Genomic DNA, 26,574 nt, shown 5'->3' with positions numbered 1-26,574 from the left:
TAGTAGAGTTGGGATGCTCAGCAGTTCAGCTGATAAAGGACCTCAGTCAGGTATTTTCAGAATCTTCCTAAGATAAGTCAAATGGAAGCAATTCAGTTTCCTGGTATGGTGCTGGCAGACTATCCAGGTTTCACAGGTATACAACAATGAGGTCAGCACAACGGCTCTGTAGACCTTCATTTTGGTGGTCAGTCTAATATCTCTTCTCTCCCACACTTTCCTTTGGAGTCTCTCAAAAACTGAACTAGCTCTGGCATTGAATGTGCCAACTTTATCATGTATGTGGCTATCCCTGGAAAGTATATTGCCAGGGTAAATGAACAGATATATGAGTTAGAACTAAATTGCTACTACACACCTATTCAGTGCTCAATAAATGATTCTTTAATGAATGAATGAAAAATGGTAACCAAAAACTGAACAGAGGACAGAAATGTCTTCATATCATAATAGTATTATTAACTTTCAGGTAAATTTCTGGAATATTTTCATATCATGTGATTCTCTGGTGTATACCTCCCTCTCATGTGATTATTGTTCTTGTCAAAAAGCACTTGTTTAGTGCCTCCAATGTGTAGGTGCTGCACTAGGTGCTGGCAAAACAGAGGTACAAAATAGAGGAGCAGCAAGTCATGTACCTCAAAAGATTACCAGCAAGAAATATGAAAAGTGAGTGGCAAAGCACATGATTGTCACAAGTTTTCAAAGGAAGGAGGAAATTTCCTTGAGTTTGTGAAGTGGCCACATTTTCTTGACCTGGGCATTAAAGGAATGGTCAAACTTCGGCCGATGAGTCGGAGGTGATGGCAAGAGCAGTGGCAGAAACTCCCCATTTCTCGAGCACTTTATGGTTTGTCAAGGACTTTGCTTACATTCTCTCATTTGACAAAGGAGGAGGAAGGACTTTTATGTAATAGGGAACGGTATGAGCAAAGACACACAATGAATAAGATTCACAAAATCTCCCATTCTCATACCTGGGAACTACTTCAATGGTCATCCCATGCACTTGCTTTCTGAACAAGAATCCCCTCTAAAATATAGATAAGGATGATTTTTCCATGAGCAGAGAGAAATCAATTTAGCTGGCACACAGCAGCCTTATGTCATTAAGCATTGGGGAGACAAGGTCACACAGTGGGATATGGAGATAAGGTAGGCAGAGTCTCAAATGTGGCAAACTTTTAATTCCAGGAAAAGTAGTTTTTGCTTTATCCTATTTGAAATGGAGAACCATTGATCAGGATTTCATACGGATAAAGGTGATGATATTTTAAATAAAAATCTGGAAGTAAAAAGTCAGCTGATGAAGAAGAATTGGGAATATAAAGACAAGAATACTAGGTGGAAGATGATGATAATAATCCAAGGATTGTGACAATGAGTGTCTGGACAAATTGGATTAACATAGGAATGAAAATGGAGGCATGAATGGGAAGATGTGCCATGATTGGTGACTGCTTCGATTTGGGGGAAAGTTGGTGAGAGATTGAAAGGAAAAGTACCAGGGAGGCAGTATGATGTGTGGAGAGGATCTTGGCTTTAGAAGCTGAAGACTAGGGTTCTTGTCTCTGATGTTCACTGTGTCCCTTGGGTGCCCTTCTAGCTTCTTCAGCTATAAAGTTGGACTTGATCACTGCAAACTGTAGCTAAGTTTCAACTTTCAATGACAGGTTAGATTTTTTTATGATTCAGACATGTACTCTTCATTACAGCAAATGTTTGCGAGGTGACTGTCCAGAAAGTCTGTGATACGAGTAAGTCATTCCCAAATGCCAGGAGTCTCTAACTCACTTGGCCTTCCAGAGGTAGATGGAAGATCCACAAAGTTCACCCTCCCTCAGCATTATGAAGTTACTATCTGTGTGATCCTGGGTAACTGATTTGATCGCTGCTTGCCTCAGTTTCCCCCACTGTAAAGTGGAAATCATAACAGCCTGTACCTCCTAGGGTTGTTGTGAGAATCAAACAAGAGGATATTTGTAAAGTACTTAGCACAGCACCTGACACATAGTATATGCCATGTAAATGTTTCTTCCCTTCCGCTTCTCTACTTGCTAGTACAAAACCAGGAAGTAGAAAAGGTCTGGTGGTTCAAGGCCCTTATAGGCAGGGCACCAACTGGACGTTTTGGTTTCAAGGTTGTTTCAAACAAGAGCAGTCTTGTTGCATTGTCATATCCTGGGTTAGCACTTGTGGGGTCTGTCCAGATCTGAGTGCCCAAGGTCAGGTTCCTCAAGTGGGAAATTGTCATCTGGAGGGAAGCATCTTCTCTGACAAAAAAGGTTTGTCAGGAAAGGCTCATTTCTTTGTTCTTTGTATCTTTAGAAGAATTGTTGTTTTTCTCTGCCAGGGTAACAGATAAATTTACAGTCATATTCATTTGCTTGCTTGTTAATTATCTATTCCAGAACCTGCATTTGAAATACTTCCTGGGATAACAAAAATAGCCTGAGAAGGGGAAAGGAAGAAACATTTACATGGCACCTACTATGTGTCAGGTGTTGTACTAAGTGCTTTACAAATATCATCTTGTTTGATCCTCACAACAACCCTGGGAGGTAGACACTGTTATGATTTCCACTTTACAGTGGGGGAAACTGAGGCAAGCAGAGATCAAATCACTTGCCCAGGATCACACAGCTAATAAGAGTCTCAGGTAAGATTTGAACATGTCTTCCTGACTCCAGGCCCAACCCGCTATCCACTGTGCTACCTAGCTACCTCAAAGAGAATTATGAAGAATTTTCTATAAAGTAAGCAAGATTTGAATGAATCATTACACTGTAAAGTCACACTGCTCCCTTTGCATGACTCCTTGGGCTGGTCATCGAAATGAAGAAGTGAAAAATGTAATTTCCTTGAGGACAGGATCATTTCATTTTTGTCTTTATATTCACAAAGCCTGAAATGGTGCCTAGCATCTAGTAGGTTCTCAATAATTGCTTGCCAAATTCAATTGCATGTGTCAGAGTTGGGATTGGGATATAGGTCTTCCTGACTGGAGGTCATCTTTCTAGTTACTGACCCAGGCTGCCCTCTGTATTTCATTACGAAGGAAGACATGTAGGGTTCTGTTGTCTATGACTGAGGTGTGGACCCAAGATTATGAAGTGGTCCTTTTTCCTGGTGCTGGTCCCACTGATTGTTGACCTATGTTGTCATTTTTTTCCTTATCACTTATCATACCTCCACATCCAAACTGAAGCGACAACAATAGACTGGGTACTGAAATATTCAATGATTCAATGAATAGATTTCCTGTGTCAATAATATGCCAAAGATTATTTCAATGGGAAAATTACAATGAAATATCTAATCCAACAAACACTAATTTTTTATCTACTTTTTGCAAGGTCCTGTGCTAGAGAAGGCCATCTAACTACTATTTCTACTACTAATAATAATTATACTACTACCAATAATAATAGTAATAGTCTGCTAGTCAATAAACATTTGTTGCCTACGATGGTCCAGGCACTGTGCCAAGCACTAAGCATACAAAGAAAGACAAAAGCTCACAAGGAGCTAATGGTTTAATGGGGGAGACAACAGGCAAATAGTCATGTATAAATAAGGTATACCCAGATTAAATTGGAGGTGATAAGAACTAACATTTCTTCAGAGATTTTTTTTTACAAAATGATGTACATGCTAGCTCGTCTGAGCCACACAGCAGCCCTGTGAAATGGGCACTATTAGCTCCGTTTCACAAATAAGGAAATGCAGGCACAAATTAATGAAGTCACTCGCCCTAAGAAACAGCTTGTAAATCAATTTCAAAACAGAATTCCAGTTCAGGACTTCCTGAATTTGCAGACAGCCCTCCACATCCCCAGCTGTCCTTCCACACTGAGAAGATCATGACCAGTTCACTTCAGTGTGGACTAAAGTCTATGAGAGTAGATAGGTCTCCATCCTCACAGGCAAACTCAGCTGCAGCTTGGAGCTATCCTCTCCTCCCATTCATCCTGCCGAAGATGCTGTGTCTGATCAGGTGAATAAGTGATAGCTCATCCTTAGACTCCAAGGAGGCTCAGCACCTCCTCAGGGACCATCATTAGGGCTGAGGACATGGGCCATCCTCATGTGCCAGGTGCTGGGGCTGTCAAGCTGCTGCAGCAGGAATTTGCTGTCCAAGAGAGGTGTCAGTGTCAATGAATGGGCCTTGGTATCTTGACGCTGATTCATGTACTTCTCATGAGCAGACACAGTTAAGATCTTTTTACAAGCACACTGTTTTGTGTTGGTCAGCTCATAGCTCCTAGGGTCTGGTCAGGAGGTGTTTTAATTCAGAGAATTAAAGATCAAGTCAGGCTTACCAGCTCAGAAGCCCATGTGGAAGGGAAAAGTCCCCCCATATTATATTTATGCTTCCTGAAGAGTGGGGTTGCTAAGAGATCAGAGCTTTGTGTGCATGTGTGTGTGCAGGCACATGTGTGCATAAACAAGTCCCATGGGATCTGAGGGTGTATTTTGTAGACATTGATAATTGCTCATTGGTACAGCTGCTCCCAACTCCTTGTTCCAAGGATGGTCTCTGTCCTCCTGGCTTAGGGTCCCTCTCAGGACATTCATCCATCATCCAATGCAGTAAAAGGAAAAAAGCAAACACAGTGACCCCAAGCCTGAGCAGAAGGCCCCTACGATGGCAGTACCAAGTGCCCTATAGTGAGCTCCCACTGAATAAGGAGGGTTTGTCCATATAGGGAAAGTGAGAAAATCTCATGTTCAGCAGCAGCTGCTTGGAGAGGGGCCCTCCCTCAGCCCTTCCCTTCCTGGTATGTGGAGGCAGCAAGAGGTTGACTCCGACAGACAGACAGACAAACACACACACACACACACACACACACACACACACACACACACACCAACAGTAGCGAGAAAAGGAGGAATAACCAGATGCAGACTATAAAAGAACACAGCCTACAGGAGAGGACAGAGAGCCGCCTTGACCATCAGAAGGCCTAGGCTCAAATCTTGCCTCTGGCACGAACTGGCTTATGGCTCTACAGGAGGTGAGGTGGAGATAACATGGTTTCCCCAGAGCACTGATATTGCATTTAAGAAGCACACAATGGCCTACTTTGGATGTCACTATGGATACATCTCAAATCTCCAGTGATTTATGGACACATATTTTAGCTTCCACATTGAGCTTAATTGAAAATTATTTTCCAGTGAATCAGACCCAATAGGAACATTTGTTTGGGATGTTCCAAATTCCAAAAGAGTTGTTTTGCAGTGCTGGGGGAAGAGTTTATATTACAAAGGTTTGTGTAGCATATGGTTAGGAATCACTAAAAGATGTCATTGGGCAAAATAGTCTAGCTCTCTGGTGTTCCATCTGGAAAATGACATGATAACAATGGTTACTTTGGGGGTGGGGGAGTAATGAAAATAGGGAATTCAATCCCATAAGCTTTTATGATAAAGCATTTACTAGGTAAAGGCCAACTAGGTGATATGGTGGGTAGAGCACTGGCCCTAGAAGCAGGAGGAACTGAGTTCAAATGCAGCCTCAGACACTTAGTAGGTGTATATGACCCTAGGCAAGTCACTTAACTCTGTTTGTCCCGATTCCTCCCCTACAAATTGAGCTGGAGAAGGAAATGGCACAACTACTCCCATATTTTTGCCAAGAAAACCCCAAATGGAGTCATGGAAAGTCGGATGCGACTGAAACTGCTCACCAGCAATGACATTTGCCGAATGAAAGGCCCTCCACTAGGAAGCGGGGCAAACAGTTCTCAAAAGAAGAATTTCAAGCTATGATTGACTATAGGAAACTGTTCCAAATGACTATGAATACGAGAATTGCAAATCAAAACAACCTGTGCACATCCAAAAAATGTGCAGAGATGACAAAAATGGGAATATTGGTGGGGTTTGGAGGAATGGGCTCACTAACACAATACTGGTGACTTTGTAAATTGATCCAACCATTCTGGAGAACAACTAATAATGACGAGAATGGAGCGGCTCCAATGGGAGGCTCTTTAACCCAGAGGTTCCTTTGCTCAGCACATGCCCCAAGGAAGTTCATCAAAAGAGGAAGACCTCACATAAAACCAAATATCGATTGTGGCACTTTCTGTCCTAGCAAAGAACTCAAGACAAAGTAGATGTTCTGCAGTTGGAAAATGGCAAACCAAGTGTGTTACATGGATAGGATGGAGTGTTACTGGGTTTCCTTGGTGTTGGACACTCAGTGTGAGAGTTCAGTCTGTTGGCAAAGAAAGTATTTCAGTCAATAAGCAGGACTTGTTAGATAAGGAGTAAGAAATCCCCCAAGCCTCAGGGAGGTGGAGGGACGTGCCCAGAGTTGGGCTAAGCATCAGAGACAGGATTTGAATTCAGGTCTTCAAGACTCCAAGACTAGCTTCCTGTTATCCATGTCCTACCACCTTTGGGATGGATGGAACATCTTGGTAAACAACAACAAAAAGAATCCCTGAAAATATGTCATTATGTACCCACCCTCAAAAGAATCTAAGGTATCCCTGTAAATGTGCTTGATTTATGAGATGAATCTGCTATGACTCACATCATTAGAGAAACTCTCCAGAAAGTAGTGTGTGGCAGGGCATGGAGCCCCGCCAAAGTCAGCCTTCAAGTCCCCATGTACCAGAGGACAAAGAAATCTTTCTTCTAACAAGTTCATTTGCTGAAAGATTACTTCAGTGTTCTTTTTTCAGTACGAGAATAAAAAGTCAATTTATTCTCCTCCGCCATAATTGCCTGCAATAAACTCAGTCCCCTGTCTCAGAATGTTCAGAACATGGGCCCTTGGCTTCTCTTCTGTGCCCTATTAATCTTGGCGTGGTTTCAGGGAAGAAATTTTTTTCTAGTTTTGGTTTAGAAGAACAGGTTATATCGTACCAAAAGGGAACACTAAAATGGAATACTTCGCCTGAAATGCCATCGGGTAAAAAGGAAAAAGAAGGGCATAGATGGCTTGGCCACAGGACAGGTAATAAAAATGCCTTTGCTTCATCTCAGGGAAGCATTTACAAAAAGAAAGTGAGAGAAGGCACAAATTAGCAGTTTGGTTTTCCTGTTCTCCTAACAGTTCTTGTGAACCTTGTGAGGTTGGTGACAGCTGCATTGTGGTGTCGATGTGATCCTGCTAGATTTCTTGGGCTTTCCACCCTGCAAAGAACACAGTCCCTGTTTTACAACATAGCTCTTGAGCCTTATTTTGCAGTTTTTGAGATGCAACACTGACCATTTAATAGGATGTTCAAAAGACCTTTGGTTCAGCTGTGAAGGCTTATACAGAGACAGTCATCAGTGATCTGGAGAAATTTGTGGCTAACAGACACATCACATTTGTGTCTGAGACACCAGATTGGTAACAATTTCAGGACTGTAATGGCCTATAGACATGGAGCTGGGAGGGGCCTCAAAACTCATCTGGCCAAACCCCCTCATTTTACACAGGAGGAAACTGAGGCCCAGAAGGATTGGCATAGAAGTGGTAAATAACAGTTCTGTGATGGAGACTCAAGTCCCCTGATTCCTCACCATACTGCTCTGCTTGTGAAGGTTAAGGAGTGCACCTGTGGCTTTAATGGTAGAGGAAAGTCCTTCTTATCAATGCAGCTGAGCAACTGTTCTCTCAGTATTTGGGTGTTAGGATGATTGTGGTGTGAGAAGGTGGCTCTGCTGCTGTTCAGAAGGATAGAAAATGAAGGAGAGGCATTGGAAGCTGGGAAGTGTGAAGGGAGCCCTGCCTGGGGATGTAGATTGAATCTCAAGACCTACCTCATTTATCCAGAACAGAATGACCACAGGAGAATGGAAAATGTAGAGGAAATCCGGGAGGCACTGTCTCCCCAACTGGTTGGGGTGGGACACCAAAGGGAGATCTGGTGGCCCCTGGAAGAGGGATGTGATGAGCAGAGATTACCGCATCATGTATGTATATATGTATGTATAATCACAGTCAAGTACCTGTGGTATGAAAGGAAGCTGGAGATCATTAGAATAGAGCTCATGGCATTTAAAGGTAAGGTCTGACATCCAACGTCCTATGGGCATCACTGTAATCACATGGCCACAGGGTGGGGTCTCACTCCTTCTGAGCTCCCTTCTTCTCTGGGGAAGCCAGAATGGCTAATATGGAAATGTATTTGGCATAACTTCACATGTATAATGAGTACCTTTTCAGTGGGTGGGGGAGAGGCAGGAGGGAGGGAGAGATTTTGGAATTCAAAATTAAAAATAAGTGTTAAAAATAAATACACATAATTTTTAAAAAGTCAAGTGCAGTTAGATGACAGCATTCTAAGTCTTTGGGCTGTCCTATATTGCTGTGGTCATCGCCCAGGACCTTTGGCCAAATCCTGCTGTTGGCCAAATTACTGGGATTCCATGTGCCCCCATGATGATCTCCTCTTACTCTCCAGGGAGGAGTAAGCTGGGTCAAATCATTGCCCACAAATTTCCATCCTCCTTTCTGCAAGTTTCCTACATACATATGGCCCACATGCTGAAGTCCTTGAAAGTGATTGGTTGGGTGTTTGGAGTTTTTGTGAGGGTTTTTTCCCAGGGTACAGGGGAGGACAGCGATCCATGAAGCCAAGTGGTCAGTAACTCAGCAGGATGCTTCCCTAGATGGCCGTGTCTCCATCCTCTTGGCCTCAGCCTCCCTTTCAAAGCTGAACATCTTCAGTGATCCAGGATCACACCTGAATCTGGAGGCTTCCATGCAGTCAAGGGAGGAAAGAATGATCGAAGGACCATTTGTTTACACCCTCATGTTTTATGAGAGCCAGACTGGTGAGGAGGTGACTCACAGTTGCTTGGATTTTGATTAGTTGAAGTTTTCCAGACTCAGGAACTCAAGATTGGCTCTTTCGCTAAAGAAAGGCTATATTTAAGAAATTTCCCCAAGTGGGAAACAAGCGAGACCTCCAAGTGTAGCTTAGAGACTTGGAACATTCTGGTCATGCTACTACCCAAGGTTCCAGGTCTATTGCCATCTCTTGTTCTGGTGAGGAAAACAGGCAGGAGCAAGGACCCTTTCTGGAGCCAAAGACCTGAATTCTGGTCCCACGACTTGGCCAAGTCACTTAATTTCTGTTATATTATATTATTCTGCTATGTTATATATCATATATAACATAACATATGATAAATATAACATAACATAATATAGCATAATATAATATAATATATAATATAATGTAATATGTAATGTGTATCTCCAAAATAATGTATAACCTACCTGCCATAAAAGACTATAGTGAAAGTTCAGTTCTGTCATGCCACAGACATTTGACAGGCTGCTGTAGGTCATTAGGTGTGAGAGTGGACAGATTGCTGGACTTAGAGTCTGAAGGCTTGAGTTCTAATCCTGCCTTAGATCCTTACTGGCTCCATGATCCTGAGTAAGTCATCTCTCTCAGTCTCAGTTTACTCATCTGTAATACTCAGTGACCTCCAAGAACTCTTCTACTTCTAAATCTGTTCCCCTATGGAATGCCTAATTAGGGTGCAGATCTCCATACATGGCTCTAATGGAGCCTTTTGACAAGACTTAGGTCCTCACCCTCAGGGATGTGTAGAAAGCAATGCCCAGACCAATAAGGGATGAGTCAACAGTCTCAAGGAAGGTCCCAAAGGACAGAAAACAGAGGGAAACCAGTGGAAATATCACGGCAGGTTTCATGGGGGAGGTAGTATTCTAAGTGAGCGTAAAGCTGAGTAGAATTTCAATGACCCACAGGATAAAATGAAAACCCACTGACATGATACACATAACATTCTCTATGACCTGGGAAGCATTATCCAAATATGAGGTACCATTGTAAGAGATGAGGAACCCAGCACACACCAGTTTAGTGACTGAACCTAGAGTCATGAAGACCTGGACTTTTACCCCATCATAGACATTTATCCTTAGCCACTTTCTGAGCCCCTTTGAACCTCAATGTCCTAATAAGTAAAATTGGGATAATAAGACCTCTATTGACTTCCCCACAGAGTTGTGAGATTCAAATGGTGTATTATATATAAAACTTCAGTAAAACACTACTGTTACCAAAATGTCCATTTTAGACCAACTTAATATGGTCTGTGGTAGGTTGTGCTATGTTGGGCCCAAGTTGCCAGGTAACAAGTGGAAGATAAATGGGAAAAAATGATATTATTACCATTGTTGGGGACAATAGAGTATGAGTGGGGCGTTTCTAGGAGTTAGTCCTAGATAATTAGTAGCTTGTATCCTTAGACATCCTCAGATATTTATCTAGTCCTTGAGAGTGACATGGTGTGGCTGGCACATGCCTGAAAGCCATTGGAGCACACAGAACAAATTAGAGCACAAAATGAGAGGTGGAGCAGGGGATTTTAAAAATAAAGTTTTGGTTCCATGACTAAAGGAAATCATGAGCTCTACAAACAGCAATCAACAAGGCACTTGCTAAAAAAGCAAACCAAGGAGTATGGAAAGGATTGCCAGTCACAGGCCAGTCTCTCCCTTCATGCAGGGAACATGCCTTTTTATGCTGTCCTATTTAGGTGCAAGGATAGTAGTGTAGGTGTAAATGGATCTCTGCAGACATACAAATCACATTACCTAAAATAGGATAAACAACGGAAGGCCCAATCTTGTAGTCTGTCCAGTCCCTTTGGAATCCAGAGTACTAGCTATCCCTTCAAGCATGGTGTAATCTACAAATTGGACAAGTCTGCTAATCAGGCACGGTGCCTGGCATATATTAATTATTTAATAAATATGTTATCGATTTATCCATAACTTTAAGCCATTGATTAAAAAAAAATATTAAACAGCACAGGCCCAGCACAGATCCCTGTGGCCTTTCACTAGAAACCTCCTTTCAAGCTGATATTGAATAACTAATGACTCTTCTTTGGATATGGTCATTCAACTAGTTTGGAATCAACCTAATTATGCCCTTCTCTTGTCCTCATCTGTCTATTTTCCCCACAAGAATTAAAGGAGAACCAGTGCTTTGCCAGGATTTCTTTAAACTATCTCTACAACTTTCTTCTGACCTGCAAGTCTAGAAACTCCATCCAACAGTGAAAAGAAGTTAGGTAGCATAACCAGTCCTTGAGGAAGTATCCTAGCTCTCTGGGGTCACAGTCTCCTTGCCTCACTCCCCAACCATCCATTTATAAAAATACACTTGAATTTTGGAAAGGATCAGAGTTGAGTATATTGGTCCAGAGACTCCAGAATTCTTTTTTTTTCTTGGCTTTCGAAAAATCAGGGCATTTTCCTTTTCCCCATTTGGCAATATTTCTGTTCTCTTTGTCCTTTCAAAGATTCCTGAAGTGGCTCAGCTTTCCCATCTGCCTCTTCCCTCAGTGCCCTAGGATGGAGTTTGTCCTCATTTCCCTTTGATTACTTACAGATCTACATGGCAATCCAATTCTGGTGTGTTACATTAGTCGTCTTCTGGTAAATTTTTCATTTTCCTCCCATTGACTAAATATTTCTGTTTATTCTTTCAGTATTGTCTTGTCACGTTAATTGTGTTTGCTTCCATCTCAGACTCATTTGTTCCCTAGGTAGTTTGCATCAATATTTCACTCTAACTCCTCTCCAATTAATTTACAACATTTGAGCACAATTAGCAAAATCTGCAGCACTTGGGAAGCAGTAAAGGCTTCAATAAATTCCCTCTCCAAGGTTCTGTATCTGGGGGGGAGGAGAGGAATTCATCAAGAATGGATCAATCCCAGCAATTGTGAGAGCAAGTCTCCCTCTGGCCCTCTACAGCTGATTTCTCATGGACTTCATGTGTGAAACCTAACAACATCAATCCCTTTGTTTGGGAAATGATTGATATTGCTTTAAAAAAATTAATAAGAATAAGCCATCACTCTGATGTTTTCTTGCCAGCAGATTTCCTATTCATTTGGGTGGATAACAGAAAAATATCATCTGAGTGTGAGAAGGGACCTCACTGGCCACTGTTAGCCCAGACTCATACAAAGGAATCCCATTACCCTGTAACTGACCACAATGACACCATAACTGACAAGTCATCATCCAGACATTGAGTGAAGACTTGCAATAAAGGAAAGCCCCTCCCACCTGTCAAAAGGGCCTGTTTCCATTTTCTGTGGCTCTCGCTGTTAGAAGTTTGTTTGTTTCCCACCACCATAAGTCAAATGAACCTCTTACCCACTTCACCCACGGTTCTTGGTTCTTCTCAGGGGCCGAGCAGAACCCAGCTAGCATGTCATTCCTCAGTCTTCTCTTCTCCAGGTAAAATGTTCCCCATTCCTTCAGACCATCCTTATCTGGAATGGACAAAGAACCTTTCCCAATCCCAACTTCCCATGTCTGTATGGTGTCCAGATCATTAGATGATCCTTGTCATTAGATTCTCATGCTCCCAGAATTGAACACAACACTCCAGATGTGGACTGATTGGGGCAGACTGCAGTGAGACCATGAGCTCATTTTCCTGTGAGCTCTGCCTCTTCATGGAACCCACGATGCCATTAGCTTTTTGCACTGTCATATCAAACTATTGCCTCCTCTTGGTCTAGCAATCCACACACACTCTCCAGGTCTTTTTTGGAGGACCTGCTGTCTAACCATGCCTACCACATGTTGTACTTGTAAAGGCAGGTCTGAGAGCCCAATTTTTATGCTTTAAATTTATCCCTTTTAAATTTCATCCAGTTGGAAATAGGAAACAGTTTTGTTTGCATAGTGGAGAGAACACTAGATTAAGAGTCAGGGACACCTGGGATATACTACCTCAGACATTTATTTTGTGTGAACCCTGCAACTTCACTTACCCTCTCTCAGTCTCAGTGTCCTCATCTGTAAAATGAGAATAATGATAGAACTTACCACACAGAGTAATTGTGAGCATTAAATGAAATAACAGGTGGCCAAATAAACAAAAAATCATTAAAGTTCATGGCGCTAAGATCTTTGGAGCGCTTTGTATATGCAGAGTGCTTGACCAACTCTTAAAGAATGAAATAGTTATCAGCTGTAATGATGCCCAGCGTTCTAGCCTTTCCGATTCTCATTGGATCTTCCCTCTGCTGTTTACTATGTCTGCTATCCCTATGAGCTTTGCAGAAAGCTCTGCATTGTTCATCATGCTAGAACATGGGAGGTAATGAGCACGTTCTCAGTCCTTCACATCTTTAGCTCTGTTAGCAGAGTCTGCAAACCAAAACAATGATGAGGCTGCCCCATTGAGCAGGATGAGGAGAAGGGTAGATATGACTTCTTTAGGGACTCATTCCCATCACACAATCTCAGCATATCTCGAGGAACTTGATTTGGTTCTAATACAATTTGATGTGCTTATATTCACGTAGGTAAGGAAAGATATCATCCGAAAGTGTATGATTCAAAGAGACATGGTCAGTAATGTACAGAAATGAGGGCTAGCAAGAGGATGGCTCAAGTGCCATATTGGTATCCACAGACACTCTAAAGGAAGACCACTAGCCCCCAAGGGATCTCTTTCTGTGAGCTTAAAAGGAGGAACTGGCATGGTTGGTTTAAATCTGCATCAATGGAGAAGTGGTTCATGCTGAAGGTAGAAAGGATCAGTTGAAGTTACCTTAGTAGTCTTGTCTTGTTTTATTATCAAAACTTAGTGGGACTGTGATGGTCAAAGAATCCATCACCCAGTGGCCACATTTATCATGACGAGCCTCTCAGTTTGCCTGGCCTTCAGATGATAGACGCAATCGATCACTTGTACTGTTGCCATGCCTTTCCTGTTTGGTAGGAGGTCCAGAGATCTTATCATCTGCTGGGAGAGCCTCCTAGAGCACATAATCTTTTCCATGCCACCATGAGACACGGGAGGAGGATGCTATTGGGAAAAAGCGTAACTGTCCATTGAAGATGAAAAGTACATTTGGCCTCCACAGTGACCTGTTTCTTATCCAACAAATTCACATGTCGTATGAGAGCCAAGCAACATGATTTAGTCTGAAATATTGATTGGTCAATGAGGCAAAACAAAGTTACTGTTCATGAGACAGAAGGTTCTGACCTACTGGGAAAAGAGAAGAAAACTGAAAGTCCCATCACTTAGCCTAGCACATAGTAGGTGCTTAATAAGTGCTTATTGACTTCACTTCTTTAATGCTTCCACACAAGCACTTACCAAAGGTGGATCTCCTGACCTGATCACATATGTCTGACTAGTAGGAAGTTCTCTGTGTCATATATAACCAGCTACGGAAGTAAGTCACTCCCTTGTTGATATGTGAGCCTACTGATTCCAGTCACAAGAAGCTTGATGAGTGAGCACTACAAGCCATTCCAGGACAACCCAGCAGGCACAAACAGATTAGCTCATTTGAAAGATGCACACGTGTTTTATCGAGCAAAAAACTAGCTCACTGGCATATTTTATGGCAAGCAAGAGCACAAAGTGGTTTGCCTTATTTTATCAGGTTTCCTTTTTATTGCCCATCTTTTATAAGACACTTTAGAACAGTTTTTGGCCACCTGTCAATAGAGAAGTCTTCTCAGGCTTAAGCTTTTATTGTTCTACTGTCCTTGACTTAAAGAGGGTGGTCTCAGAAAGTCTGAGTGCAATGTGCAAACAACTGACATTAATGTTAAATTGGATTTTGCTGGAGGGGAGTAAAGGAAGATCATTGAATAATATGGAGAGAATATGCTTTTACAGAAATATTGAGTGGAAATGGCAACAATGGGTCCGTAGTTTTGCCAGCCACATGTTAGAAATTAGCAATTGGCTTGATAGATGAGCCATAATTACAATGCCATACTGTGCAAAACTAAAACACTGCCAACAGTGGAATCTTTCTGGAAATCATTTCCACTTGGATTTTCAGTGACTGAAACTTCCTAGGCCACATAAATAATACGTATCATCAGAACACTTCTTCTCCCCGCCCCCAGTGGAAAAAAAATGCATCTCCTTTTTGAACTAGAAGAGCTCTCAGCATCAGGATTTCAAACCAGCGATGAGAGAGCTAGCCTTCATTTCATTGTTCTTTATTGTGTACTTCTTGAATGTTCATTGGGTCTCTTGGATTGCAGTATGTTGTATCCATATTTGGGCCACCCCTTCCTAACATCAAAAGTTCTGTTTTCAGTTCTTAGTGCCACATTTTAGGAAGAACATTGGCAAGTGGAGAGGCATCCAGAAGAGGGCAGTTCTCACCTGCATGTGCTTTGGCAAAGTCACTCAAGCTCTCGAGCCTCAGTTTCTTCATCTGTAGAATGAGGGACTCAGACTACATGGCTCTATGGTCCCTGCCACTCTAGATATAGAATGTGGTAAGGTATCAAGAACAAGTCAAAGTTTGGAGGGTGAGGGAAGCCAGTAGTCACATCATAGCTGTCTCCAAGAAGGCCATAGAAAACTTGACCAAAAGCTGTAATGAGAGAAGTTACTAGGATAAAGATTTCGATTCAGTGAAAGGAAAATTATACATGGTAAGCACTTCATTCATGTTTATTGAATTGAAATCCTCACAGATCCCAAAGTGAGATGGGCTGCCTTACAGTCTTGTGCTTATCATCTCACTAAAGGTCTGTAAGTGAAGATGCCAGAGACACAGAGTATTCTTCCCACCAATGACCCAGATGCCTCCAAGGTCCACTCCAGATTCTGCTCATCATCATATTGAATAGAACTCTACCCCCACCCTTACCTCATAGCTCTGGACAAGGTCATTGAGTTCCATCTTTAACATCAAAGATGTCTCAAGTGCAAAAAGTTCAGCATCACTTGTATTGAGTAAGCTCCCAATCTGGAGAGAACATACGTGTGTGAGGTCCCTTTGCGCATCAATCAAGTCCATATCAACCAATGGAAATTGTCAAACTGTTCTTTAATGAGCAAAAAACAAACTTTGGGTGTGCTATTTGATATGACCTGAAATGTTGCTGGCATATTTGAAAATTTCGAATGAGAACTTCTGGATTTATCTGGTTCATCCACATAGGGGGCTGGTTTACATTTCCATTCATAGCTTGCAATTTCTGCTTCCCTTTGACACTTGGTAGCATTTGCCTTTGTTAGAACCTGGGAGCTAATTGGGATGACAGCTTTCAGCTGTCAAGACAAGATGGCCTCTCTGTTCAGTGCGTGATTATGTCAGTGCTCGCTGGGGATCAGGGGCAAGCAGTCCTTCATCCAGGGTCTGGGCAAAGATCTGATACTGTTAATTGGACACACATGGTATGTGCCAGGTGCACTGAGGAGATAAGACAGGAGTTATGGGCTGGGGGGGAGGAGCTTGTTTTATTCTCCTCTGTGCTTTTATTGGCCCCATGCACCCATGACTTTCTTTGGTGGTTTCACAATTTCAGTCCTCTCTCTTAAACTCAGCTGGAGTTCTTAACTAGCTATCCAGGAACCTTCTTGGGACTGGAGCCTCTCTTGGGATGTGGTGACAATATGCCCAGGAACAACGATATCTAAATGTGCTCATGGCATGCATGGAATGAAGACTGATATAGAACACCAAAGTAATCCTATAGGAAAAGAAATGCATCTGTATTTGGAGGAGACCTCCTTTTCTCCACCCCCACAGGGTTCTACTTTATTCCCCCTCATTCAAATCTGATCTAATATGTTTGCCTTACTTGAATCTAGGGCTGACCGTGGATGTTGGCAGCGAGTGTGTAATACGTAGGATATGAATGAGCCTCCCCCCTCAATGAAGCAGCCACAAGGCTCTTGGTATAACATCGTTAAGGGAATACATTCAAGTGAGGCAAAGAAAACCATAGAGACTAAAGAATATGACCAGACCCCACATTCCCATCTGATTCTTCAGTTCAAATTTCTGGGAATATGTGGTGTGGATCACAGGTAGGAAATAGCCTGCCCTCCTGAGGAAACCAACATTGGAAGTAGCTTCTTGTTCATTTTTTTTCCTGGTAGGTCACAGGATATCTGCTTTTTTCATATAATTCATAGGAAAGTCATGGAGGTCCTACAGTGGAGCCCAACGTGGCTCCAGCTGGTGGAGAAAAGCTGTCAAAAGCTTAAAGAGTATTAAAATTCCCCATGAACAAGAGGAGAATGTGGCCCCTCCCTTCAGCAGGTGGACCTAATTGAAAAAACTGTGCATTAATACAACTGTTGGCCAATGGACTTCTAATCAACTCAAGGAGAAAAGGGTATGCAGTCCAGACACCTTTATTATTTAATATCAGAAAGATACTTTCCTAAGCTGTGTCTGAATAAATGAACAGATGATCCTTTATCTACCATGGCTTTCTCAAACTGTAGTAAGTGTAGTAAGTGTGATTCACTGAGTGAATCACATGGGGAAATCAGATTATTTTAAATATGGTCATTTCTGTTCAATTCGGTGCCTACAGTGATACTGTGCTCCTCCGATACTGTGCTAGGTAACAGAGATACAGAATTGAAAGGGATCTCAGCAGGCCTGATATACTGAACACATCAGTGATACAAAGACAAAAGGGAGACTTCCCTTAACTCTGAGGGGCATGCATTATACTGAAGGAGGGGAGATGAGCACTGCAAAGCAAATGTGAAAAATCTGCTAAATAAATACAAATGAATTCCTATAGATATGAGGGAAAGTGAAATAACTGGAGAGATTTTTTCTAAAAAAGGCTTCATAGGGAAGATGACATTGAATGTGATCTCTGGTTGAGAGGCTCTACAGATTCCAGAGGTGGCTATTAAGAGGAGAACTCCAGGCCTGGGGTGCGTCTGTGTATGCGAAGGCCGGCGTTGTTCTGTACAGGAAACAGCACATTTGACTGATCTGGAACATGGACTATGGGAAGGAAAAGCCATGCGTCATCATCTAGAAGAGGCTGGAGTCCAACTGAGGAGGCATTAAGGTTCCAGACAGAAGTTTGTATTTGATCATAGGTTCAACAGGAAAAGGTTGAATAGGGGAGGGACATAGCCAGACCTGTGCCTCTGGGATATTGGAACATCTATTAAAAAGTTCTCTTTGGCCAATCAATCCCCTTGCAAAGGAAAGAAATGCACCTGAATTGTTCATATTTGTCCATACCACATTTCCTACAAACAAGGTACACTTGTGAAGTCAACTAGGATGCCAAAGCATCAGCAGGTTGCCAGGTGGGGTCATGGCAGGTAAAATAAAACCTGAGCAGAAAATTAGCTAATCTCAAGCAGAGGCATAGGGGGCAGGGAAGAAGGAAAGCTCTTAGTCAAGGCTTCCTCTTGGTTCCTTCATACAAACCATATCTGTAGCACATCTTTAGGTGAAACGAAGTACTCAGTTCAGGCCCTAGATCATTGTAAAGGAGCTGTTGTGCTCAGAACACGGTTCCAAATTCAGGGCAGAGATGAAGAAGGGATAGACTACTGTTCTTACAAGGACACAGTCTATTAACAAAGACGAGGCAAAAGCAAATCTGGGGAATGCTGCAGGATTTAGAGGCTCAAAGTTCTGCAGTCACGCTCAGGAGCAGCTGCCAAGCAGGGGACCTGAGACAGTAAACACTGAGTGAGACCTGGGTTCAGATCTCAGCTCTGACATTGGCTAGCTGTGTCACCCTGACCCAGAAACTTTTCTTCTCTCCTCTTTGATGACATGAAGCAGCTTGATGAAATCTTCTCTAAGGCCCTTCCATCTAATCCACTCCTAAGTGGATTAGAAGTGCCTGACTCCAGTTACCAGAGTCTGCACAGCTTTCTCATGGTAAAATGAAGTGGAAGGCTGGAATCCCCTCCAGTACAATGAGCTCTTGTCCAAGTAACACCTGGCCTTGGTCTTCAGACTCCCTCCTGGGGCATGACTTGTCAGGGAATAATTGCTTAGTGGGGTGTTTGACTGGATGAGTGACTGCAAATGCCCTGAGGACAGTTTCTGACCACAAAATTAACTGTCTGGGAAAGATTTCCTCATATTCAATTGCATTTCAGCACAGACTTAGATCCACTCCTAAAGATGACTGGGATCAAAGAATCAAAGATTTAGAGCTGAAAGGTCACACAGCTAGGGAGTATTCAGGTCTTCTTTCCATGGCCAACACATTATGAATGCACTACGTTGAAGGCCAAGTCCATTCCCATACCTATGGAGGTTTTTTTCTTTTTGTCTTGAGTCTAAGTCCTAAGACTTTGCTAGAGTTAAATGCTTTGATGTCAAAGTTATTCAGACTAGAAATACTTCATACATGTATGTACATATGTGTGTGTGTGTTCAGGCATGTGCACATGTGTGTATTGTGTGCATAAGCATGTCTGGGTTAGTGCATGCCTGCACATGGATCTTGTAGATCTCTGAGTGTATGTCCTTTCTTGATCAATATACAGCTTTGAACCATTGTGATTTCCTTTTTTTTAACTGAACTATTGCATCTGCTAATGAAAATATAGTAACATTCCTCCTATGGGGCAAGTCTGCTTTTTATCTGTTGGCTCAGATGAAGCTTCAGACACTTCTGGTAAAAGTACAGCGTGAGTTGTAAAAAACAATCAATGCACAGGCTGGGTAATTTGCAAGGTTATTGAATAAATTCAGGTTCCTTTTGAAGTGACTGAGGGCGAAGGCATCAGTCAAACAGCAGAAGCATGTATTACATGCTGTCTATGTGCAAGGGACTACTCTGGAGATAGGAAGACAGAAATGAAACAGTTCTCACTCTCAAGCAGGTGCAGGACAGCCAATAAATCTGCATGAAGAGACTTCTCGAGAGGCAGACAGAGATAGTAAGCATGTGGTGGGGTGGAGGTGGGGGGCAGGAATTAGAAAGGACCAGCCTGCACAAGGAGGCTTTCCTGGGGTGCATTCTGAAGCAACTTTGGGACTCTGTGAAGCAGAGGTAGGGAAGGCAAATATCCCAGGCACCCCCAACAAAGTCACCAAGGGCACGCCGTAGCCAGGGTACATCCAGCAGTCCAACTAAGCCTGGAAAAGTAAGCAGAAGAAGACTGTGAATGACTTTCAGGGGTACACTGGGTTTGGCATTTTATCCTCAAGGCAATAGGGAGTCATGGAAGGGCATCATTTAAGGGGAGAACATAATCAGATGACACAATCAGACCTGCTATCAACTGTATTGAATCCATCTGTGGGCCAGGCTTTGACTCAGGTACCCTTCATGGCTCAGGCCTGGAGTCTTCCCTGAAGAATGAAGGGAAAACTAGCAGATGTTTCTGAACCCCAAACCAGGACTTTGTACCAGGAGTGTTGGTTTAAGATTCAGGGATGACTATCAGGCTGACCCACCAGATATATCCTCCAACAGGAGGCCATTTATTCAATTCACTTTATGTGACTGTCCTTAGCCTATGGCACCAATTCCTTTCATTTTCCTGTGATCAGCTCAACACTTGCATGTAGATGGGAGAGCCAATGCTAAATGTGCCCCAGACTTCATGTTATAAGTTCCCAAAGGGTAGTTAGGGAGTGAGGTTTATGATAAGTTTTTTTTTAGTTATCTTTGAAGATCTTTATCTTATCCAGAGACCAGGAGATGTCTGACACTCATCAAGGAAAAGGGGCTACTGCTATGAGCATTCTGTTCTGTGGCTAACTAACTAGCTGTGGAGCCATAGGCCAGGTATTTAGTCTCCCTGAGCCTCATCTTGGCATATGTTAAGGTACCCAGTGATAGAAACTGTGCCCCTCATCGTGGTACCCCTGTGCATCTGACACACATGGGGTCATGTTGAACAACTTTGAACCAGGGATCAGGAGAGATGTACATCCAGCTTAAGCCCTGGAGAGACCTTAGAAGTCATCATGCCCAGGCCTCTGGGTTTATAAAAGAGGAAACTGAGGCCCAGATCGCTGGTGTGACATTGACATATTCACTCAAATCCCAGGTGGTAGAGACCTCTTCTGTCATCCCATCCAGTGTAGGCTGGTGGGCAGGCTGGTGGGCATCTTCACTCCAGCCCTTGCTGGCTGTCAGGCCTAGGGCAATCAATCAGAGAGCCATCTTTGTTCATGTCAGAGATTGGGCCAGGGAATAAGAAAGTGTTCCTGGCCTCATGGACCCACACTGATGTCTGTCACTGTATGCAACAGATATGCAGCATAAATAGGAAGTGATTCTACAGAATGAGGGAAAGGACGCACCATCAGCTGGGAGGACAAGAAGCAGCTTCAGGAAACAGAGGGCACATTCAGAGCTGAGCACTGAGGGAAGCAAGGGGTTCTGGGAGCTGGGGTGAGGAGGAAGGATCATTTCAGCATGGCAGATAGCCTGGAAAAGGCAGGGAGATGGCATATGGAATCTTGTAGGGGAGGAACAGCTCAGAGGACCCTCTGACTGGCCACAGAGCACATGAGGAAGAGATAGGTTGTAGTTAGTTCATAAAGGACTCGATGCCAAAGAGAGGAGCTTTTATTTTGTCTGAGAGGTAAGAAAGAGCTATTTAGCTTCCTGAGCATGAAAGTGCCAGTGTCAGGTAATGGAGCCTCAGTCTCCATATCTGCACAACGGGGACACTTAGCACAGCCAGTAGCTGTGCGAACCGCACAGCACGATGTATGAAAAATACTGTGACGGAGTCTTCACAGAATACCTCTAGACCCCTATGTTGCCTCTTCTCGTTGCAGGCTCTTAGTAGCCCAGTGATTCATTATCAGATTGAAGTGAATTGGAACAAAGCTGTTTCCCAGAAAAATTACATCCATCCTTTAGTTAAATGTTCCCTCTCCTGCATACCCTGCACTTCATTAGTGGCCCATCCACAGACAGAGTTTTGGGAGGACTGTTAGGTAATTTTGAACGCAGAATGTGCAAAATTATGTGCCCCATTATCAAGCCCTGGTTAATGCCGGGGAAACACTTTAATTTTGGTCACTATCCACAGAACTTGACTGTTCTTCCCCAAAGTCTTAATTGCATAAAAATAAATGAATAAATAAAAGTAATGTGCTAAAAGAAATTAACTGCCCAGAAGAGGAACATGCCTGAAGGAGCTGAGGGGCTCACCAGGGGCCATTATCTCTGCCAGTGCCTGAAATGGACTTGGTGAGTGGAAGCCAGAAGAGATAGATTTTCAATGTGACTAATCTCCAATGCCCTTTATGAGCAAAGATCTTGTAATTACCCAACATAAAAATACGAGAATAAAGGCAAATGCATTTATAATCACAAAAGGACAAGAGAAAATGTAGCATCTTCACTGCACATGCCATCTCCCTAATGCCCTAATCCATGCATAATAGATAGCCATCCAGACAGTCCCATCCCAGGGTGTCTCATACAGGGGAAGACTTGCTCTCTGGCCCCTTGGCAATAACTCTCTGAACTTTGTTAGGGCCCGATGAGAAAGAGAGAGTTTCTGCTAACATGTGTCCTGTTTTACAGGTCCCTGGGGCCGATGCATGGGAGACGAATGTGGTCCAGGTGGCATTCAGACCAGAGCAGTCTGGTGTGCTCATGCAGAAGGCTGGACAACACTGCACACAAACTGCAAGCAGGCTGAGAAGCCAGACACCCAGCAGGCTTGTTTCAAAGTCTGTGACTGGCACAAAGAGCTGTATGACTGGCACCTGGGCAGCTGGAACCAATGCCAGCCTGTCATGTCCAAGAGTCTGGTGAAGCCAGCAGAATGCACCAAAGGGGAGGAGGGCATCCAGACCAGAGAGATTGCCTGTGTTCAGAAAGCCAATAGCATCAGTGCTGATGACAGCATCTGTGAGTACTTTGAGCCCAAGCCCCTCTTGGAGCAAGCCTGTCTCATCCCCTGCCCACAGGACTGCATTGTGTCTGACTTCTCACCTTGGTCTGAGTGCTCCAAGACATGTGGGAGTGGGCTGCAGCACCGGACACGGCACGTCATGGCCCCCCCACAGTATGGAGGCTCTGCCTGCCCCAACCTGACTGAGTTCCAGATTTGCCAGTCCAGTCCATGTGAGGCAGAGGAGAGCCTGTACAGCCTGAATGTGGGACCCTGGAGCACCTGCTCAATGCCTCACACAAGGCAGATAAGACAGGCGAGGAAGCGAGGGAAGAACAAAGAACGAGAGAAAGACCGAGAGAAAGGAGTAAAGGACCCCGAAGCCCGGGAGCTCATCAAGAAAAAGAGGAACCGAAATCGACAGAACAGACAAGAGAACAAGCACTGGGACATCCAGATTGGCTATCAGACTCGGGACATCATGTGCACACACAAGAACAGCACACCTGCGGACTTCAGGTAATGTCTTTGTTAATCTCCCCATTGTATCAGAGCAATGGGCTGATCAGTCAGGGTTCAGGTCTGAACCACAGAGGGCATGAGAAAACATTCTTGTGACTGGGCCAAAAGCATTTCTTGAGGCACCCACTGGTCAGGTGGAAATCAACAGTCCTGAGGTAGGTCCAGAGACTCTGCATCATTCAGCAGGGTTAGCCCTGAGCCACAGATTCTAACACTCTGGGTAATTCTGTGGGCACCAAAGCTATCAGTTGTGTGGGAGAGTCAATCAGCCATTGGCCCATGCCAAGCTGACCTTCTCCCCTTTATTCTCTGTCTCTCTCGTCCCAGTAGAGCATAAGCCAGTCAGGTCCCTGGTCACCAGGGTTGTAGTCAGTCTCCTATGACCCCAGCCTAAGACTAGTGCTTCTTTTGCCCTCTTCATATTAAGTCCATGTCCAGCACAGACAGCAATTCCTAAGTCAATAAGGAAAATTGTACCCCTCCCTTTGTTCTGCAGAGATATGAGGCCCATTTAGGGAAGAGAAGCCATGTACGTCATACCATCTACCATCTCAAGGAGGAGCTAGCCTAATGTGGGTGCCATTTTAAGTAAATGATTGATCTCTCCCAAGGTGGCCTCATGCAGAATCTCTTTGGGGAGGAACAGGGGGTCAGAACAAGTAACCTCATGTCTAGAACAGGAGGGGAGCAACAGGGGGACAAAGAAGGAACTAGAGAGAGCCAGTTCCTGAGAAGCAAGGATTTGGTAAAAGAAAAAATCAGATTCAGGGTTATGAGCATGTGATTATCCCATAGATCATCAGTGGCCTGAACCACAAACATTGGTCTCTACTATCCACAGCTTACTGTCTGTACCACAATTATGGACCTTCTAAGTACACGGTGCTGGGAACCCAGAGTGAGTGGGATCAAGGGCTGAGTTTGACATTCGCTGGTCTGTATCATTTTAAGAGACACACTGGGACAGTGAAAAGAGTAGTGAATTTGGAGTAAGAGGACCTGAGTGCAAATCCCGTTTCTGACACTTACTACCTTGGTGCCCTTGGACAAATCACACAGTAATAACCAGCAGTTATATGGTGTTTTGTTATTCAGTCATGCCTGACTCTTCACAAACCCCTTTGAGGTTTTCTTTACAGAGATAATGGAGTGGTTTGTCATTTCCTTCTCCAGTTCATTTGACAGATGAGGAAACTGAGGAAAGCAGAGTGAAGTGATTTGGCCAGGGTTACACATTAAGTGTTTAAAGTCAGATTTGGACACAGGTCTTCCTGAATCCGGGTCCAATTCTCTATCCACTGCACCACCTAGCTTCTTTTCACCTAACCTCTTTACTCTTCAGTTTCCTCATCTGTCAAGCCAAGTGTCTGGACTGGAAAATGTGTCAGGATTTCCGAAGGCAGAGGCTCCCCATGTTTACAACTTTGGCCCATTCAGAGGAGGGAGCGCTCTTGGGAGCCACTGAAGCCCCTTTAGTGTTTGAACGTCAGATAAAAAAGCTCATCTCATGGAGTTAACGTACCGAGGCCCACCAGTGAGCTGTATGAGGGCTCATGCTTTCCAAATTACCCTATAAACAGAGTTTGCTCTAAACTCAAGTCTAGGGACATATCAAAGGAGAGATTTCTTACTGATTTTATTGAATGAAATAACCAGCTCCAAAGAAAGAAAGGGAAGCTGCAGAAGTCCATGTTAACCCTCTCCAATCTAGCTCCTGCCTTCCTTTAAACATTTCAGGATGTGTCACAACATGGCATCATCTCCCACCTCCAGGCCGCTACCCAGGCTGTCTGCCATGCCTATGAAGCCCCTTTCTGGGCACTCAGTGAGGGAGCTTCACACATGCTCCCAGGTATGCCTAAGTAATTGTTCTCAGGTTCCTTTTGGCCTTTCCTTCTCTTTCATAGTCCTCTTCTGCTCAATCAGAATGTAACACCAACCAGCTTGTCTCTATCTGGAGACAGAATCCCTTATAGAAATACTGGAAGCAAATTCACAAGGTTTGAATGGAGTGGGAAACTCCCAAGCGTGGCAATGCCAATTGTCTAGACAGTGATGAGGAAGGGGAGGAAAAGAGGCAAGTCCCACAGCACAGTGACAAGCACCTCGAGACACAGAGAAAGTCCTAGGAAGGCAGATGGCTCCTCTCCTGGACTGATGAGTCAACCAAGGCTACACTCGGGATTGTGTTCATTGGCCGTTAGCATCTCACAGGTATCTCTCTATCCTGCCACCTTTCACTCTAGAGAGTAAAACCGCCAAGGTCTGCGGGTTCTCTGAGGCTGCTGTCTTCTATGATGATCCACTGTCTCCATCCAGCCTGGAAAACCTCACCTCCCATCAGCCCCTTTCCCAATAGGAGGTGACATCGGGAATACAATCTTTCCTTTTCTCTGAAAGTGACTTTACTTTAAAATACAGGTTATGGGTTTCCTCCTAGGAGAAGCCTTCCCTGAACTATCCACTTGTTAATGATTCCTTGACTTCTCAAAGACTCTCACATTTACTTCTCTTATGTATTTGCATGATAGGAAGTCTGGTGGAACAGATAGAGGGCCAGCATCTGTGTCAGGAGCTTAGAAACAGATGTCAGTTCAAGTACTGCTTTGGACAGTTAATGGCTGTATGACCCTGGACAAGTCACTTAACCTGGGTTTAAGGCTTACCTCTGAACCTCACTAGCTCTGTGATCCTGGGCAAGTCACTTAACTTAGTTCTCTAAGCAACGTTCTGAGATTATACAAATTGCAGAGAAGAGACTGATGTTTATTGTCAAAGGAAGCTTCCTCCCCAAAGGGTTCCCTAGCCTAGTGACATCGCAGGGCACATCATTGTCCCAGTCAGTGTTCAGGCTACACTCATCAGTAGGATGTAAGCTCATGGGGGATGGAGAATGTGGTCAGGAATCAGTTTCCCTTTTGTGCTCATGTCCGTAATGTTTAACATGGTACCTGGCACAAGAGATGTGGGAGGGGTGCTGAATAAATGCTTGGTGAATCTGGAGGGAGACTTCTTTAGTGTAGCCTCAGAAACCTTAGAGGGTGAACCTCAGAAACAGAGGGTGAACAGACAAGATTGTCTGAGTTCTGATCATTGGGTCACACACCTTCTATTATATGCATAGTAAGCCCACCTTTTGTTACAACATTTCTAGCTCTTCCCTCTCAGTTGGCTCCTTGTCAAAATTATGGAGCTTCCTCTCCATCTCAGCTAGTCACTAATTGTGTGACCCTGGGCAATTCACTTAACCTCGCTGTGCCTCAATTTCCTTATCTGTAAAATGAGGGGTCTGAGCTCCCTGACCTTTAAGGTCCCTTCTGCCTCTAAGCCTATGGATTCCTTCTAGCCTCCTCTGCAGCTGGCCCATCAGTCCTTCCTCTCTCTCTCTGTCTCTCTCTGTCTCTGTCTCTCTGTCTCTGTCTCTGTCTGTCTGTCTGTCTGTCTGTCT

The 26,574-nt window shown here is 43.7% G+C and overlaps 1 protein-coding gene across 1 annotated transcript in view; it reads left to right on the top strand.

Annotated features, from left to right (window-relative positions):
• THSD7A (thrombospondin type 1 domain containing 7A) overlaps positions 1-26,574 on the top strand; it is a 357,822-nt gene that overhangs the window by 133,921 nt on the left and 197,327 nt on the right. Inside the window, exon 2 of the mRNA XM_072650795.1 lies at positions 22,292-23,123. Coding sequence (XP_072506896.1) covers positions 22,292-23,123 — 832 coding nt within the window. The remainder of the gene's footprint in view (positions 1-22,291; positions 23,124-26,574) is intronic.

This window comes from Notamacropus eugenii, chromosome 3 (assembly GCF_028372415.1).
Source record: "Notamacropus eugenii isolate mMacEug1 chromosome 3, mMacEug1.pri_v2, whole genome shotgun sequence".
In the NCBI taxonomy this organism is placed as follows: Eukaryota; Metazoa; Chordata; class Mammalia; order Diprotodontia; family Macropodidae; genus Notamacropus; species Notamacropus eugenii.
This window is presented reverse-complemented; position numbering and strand designations above follow the sequence as displayed.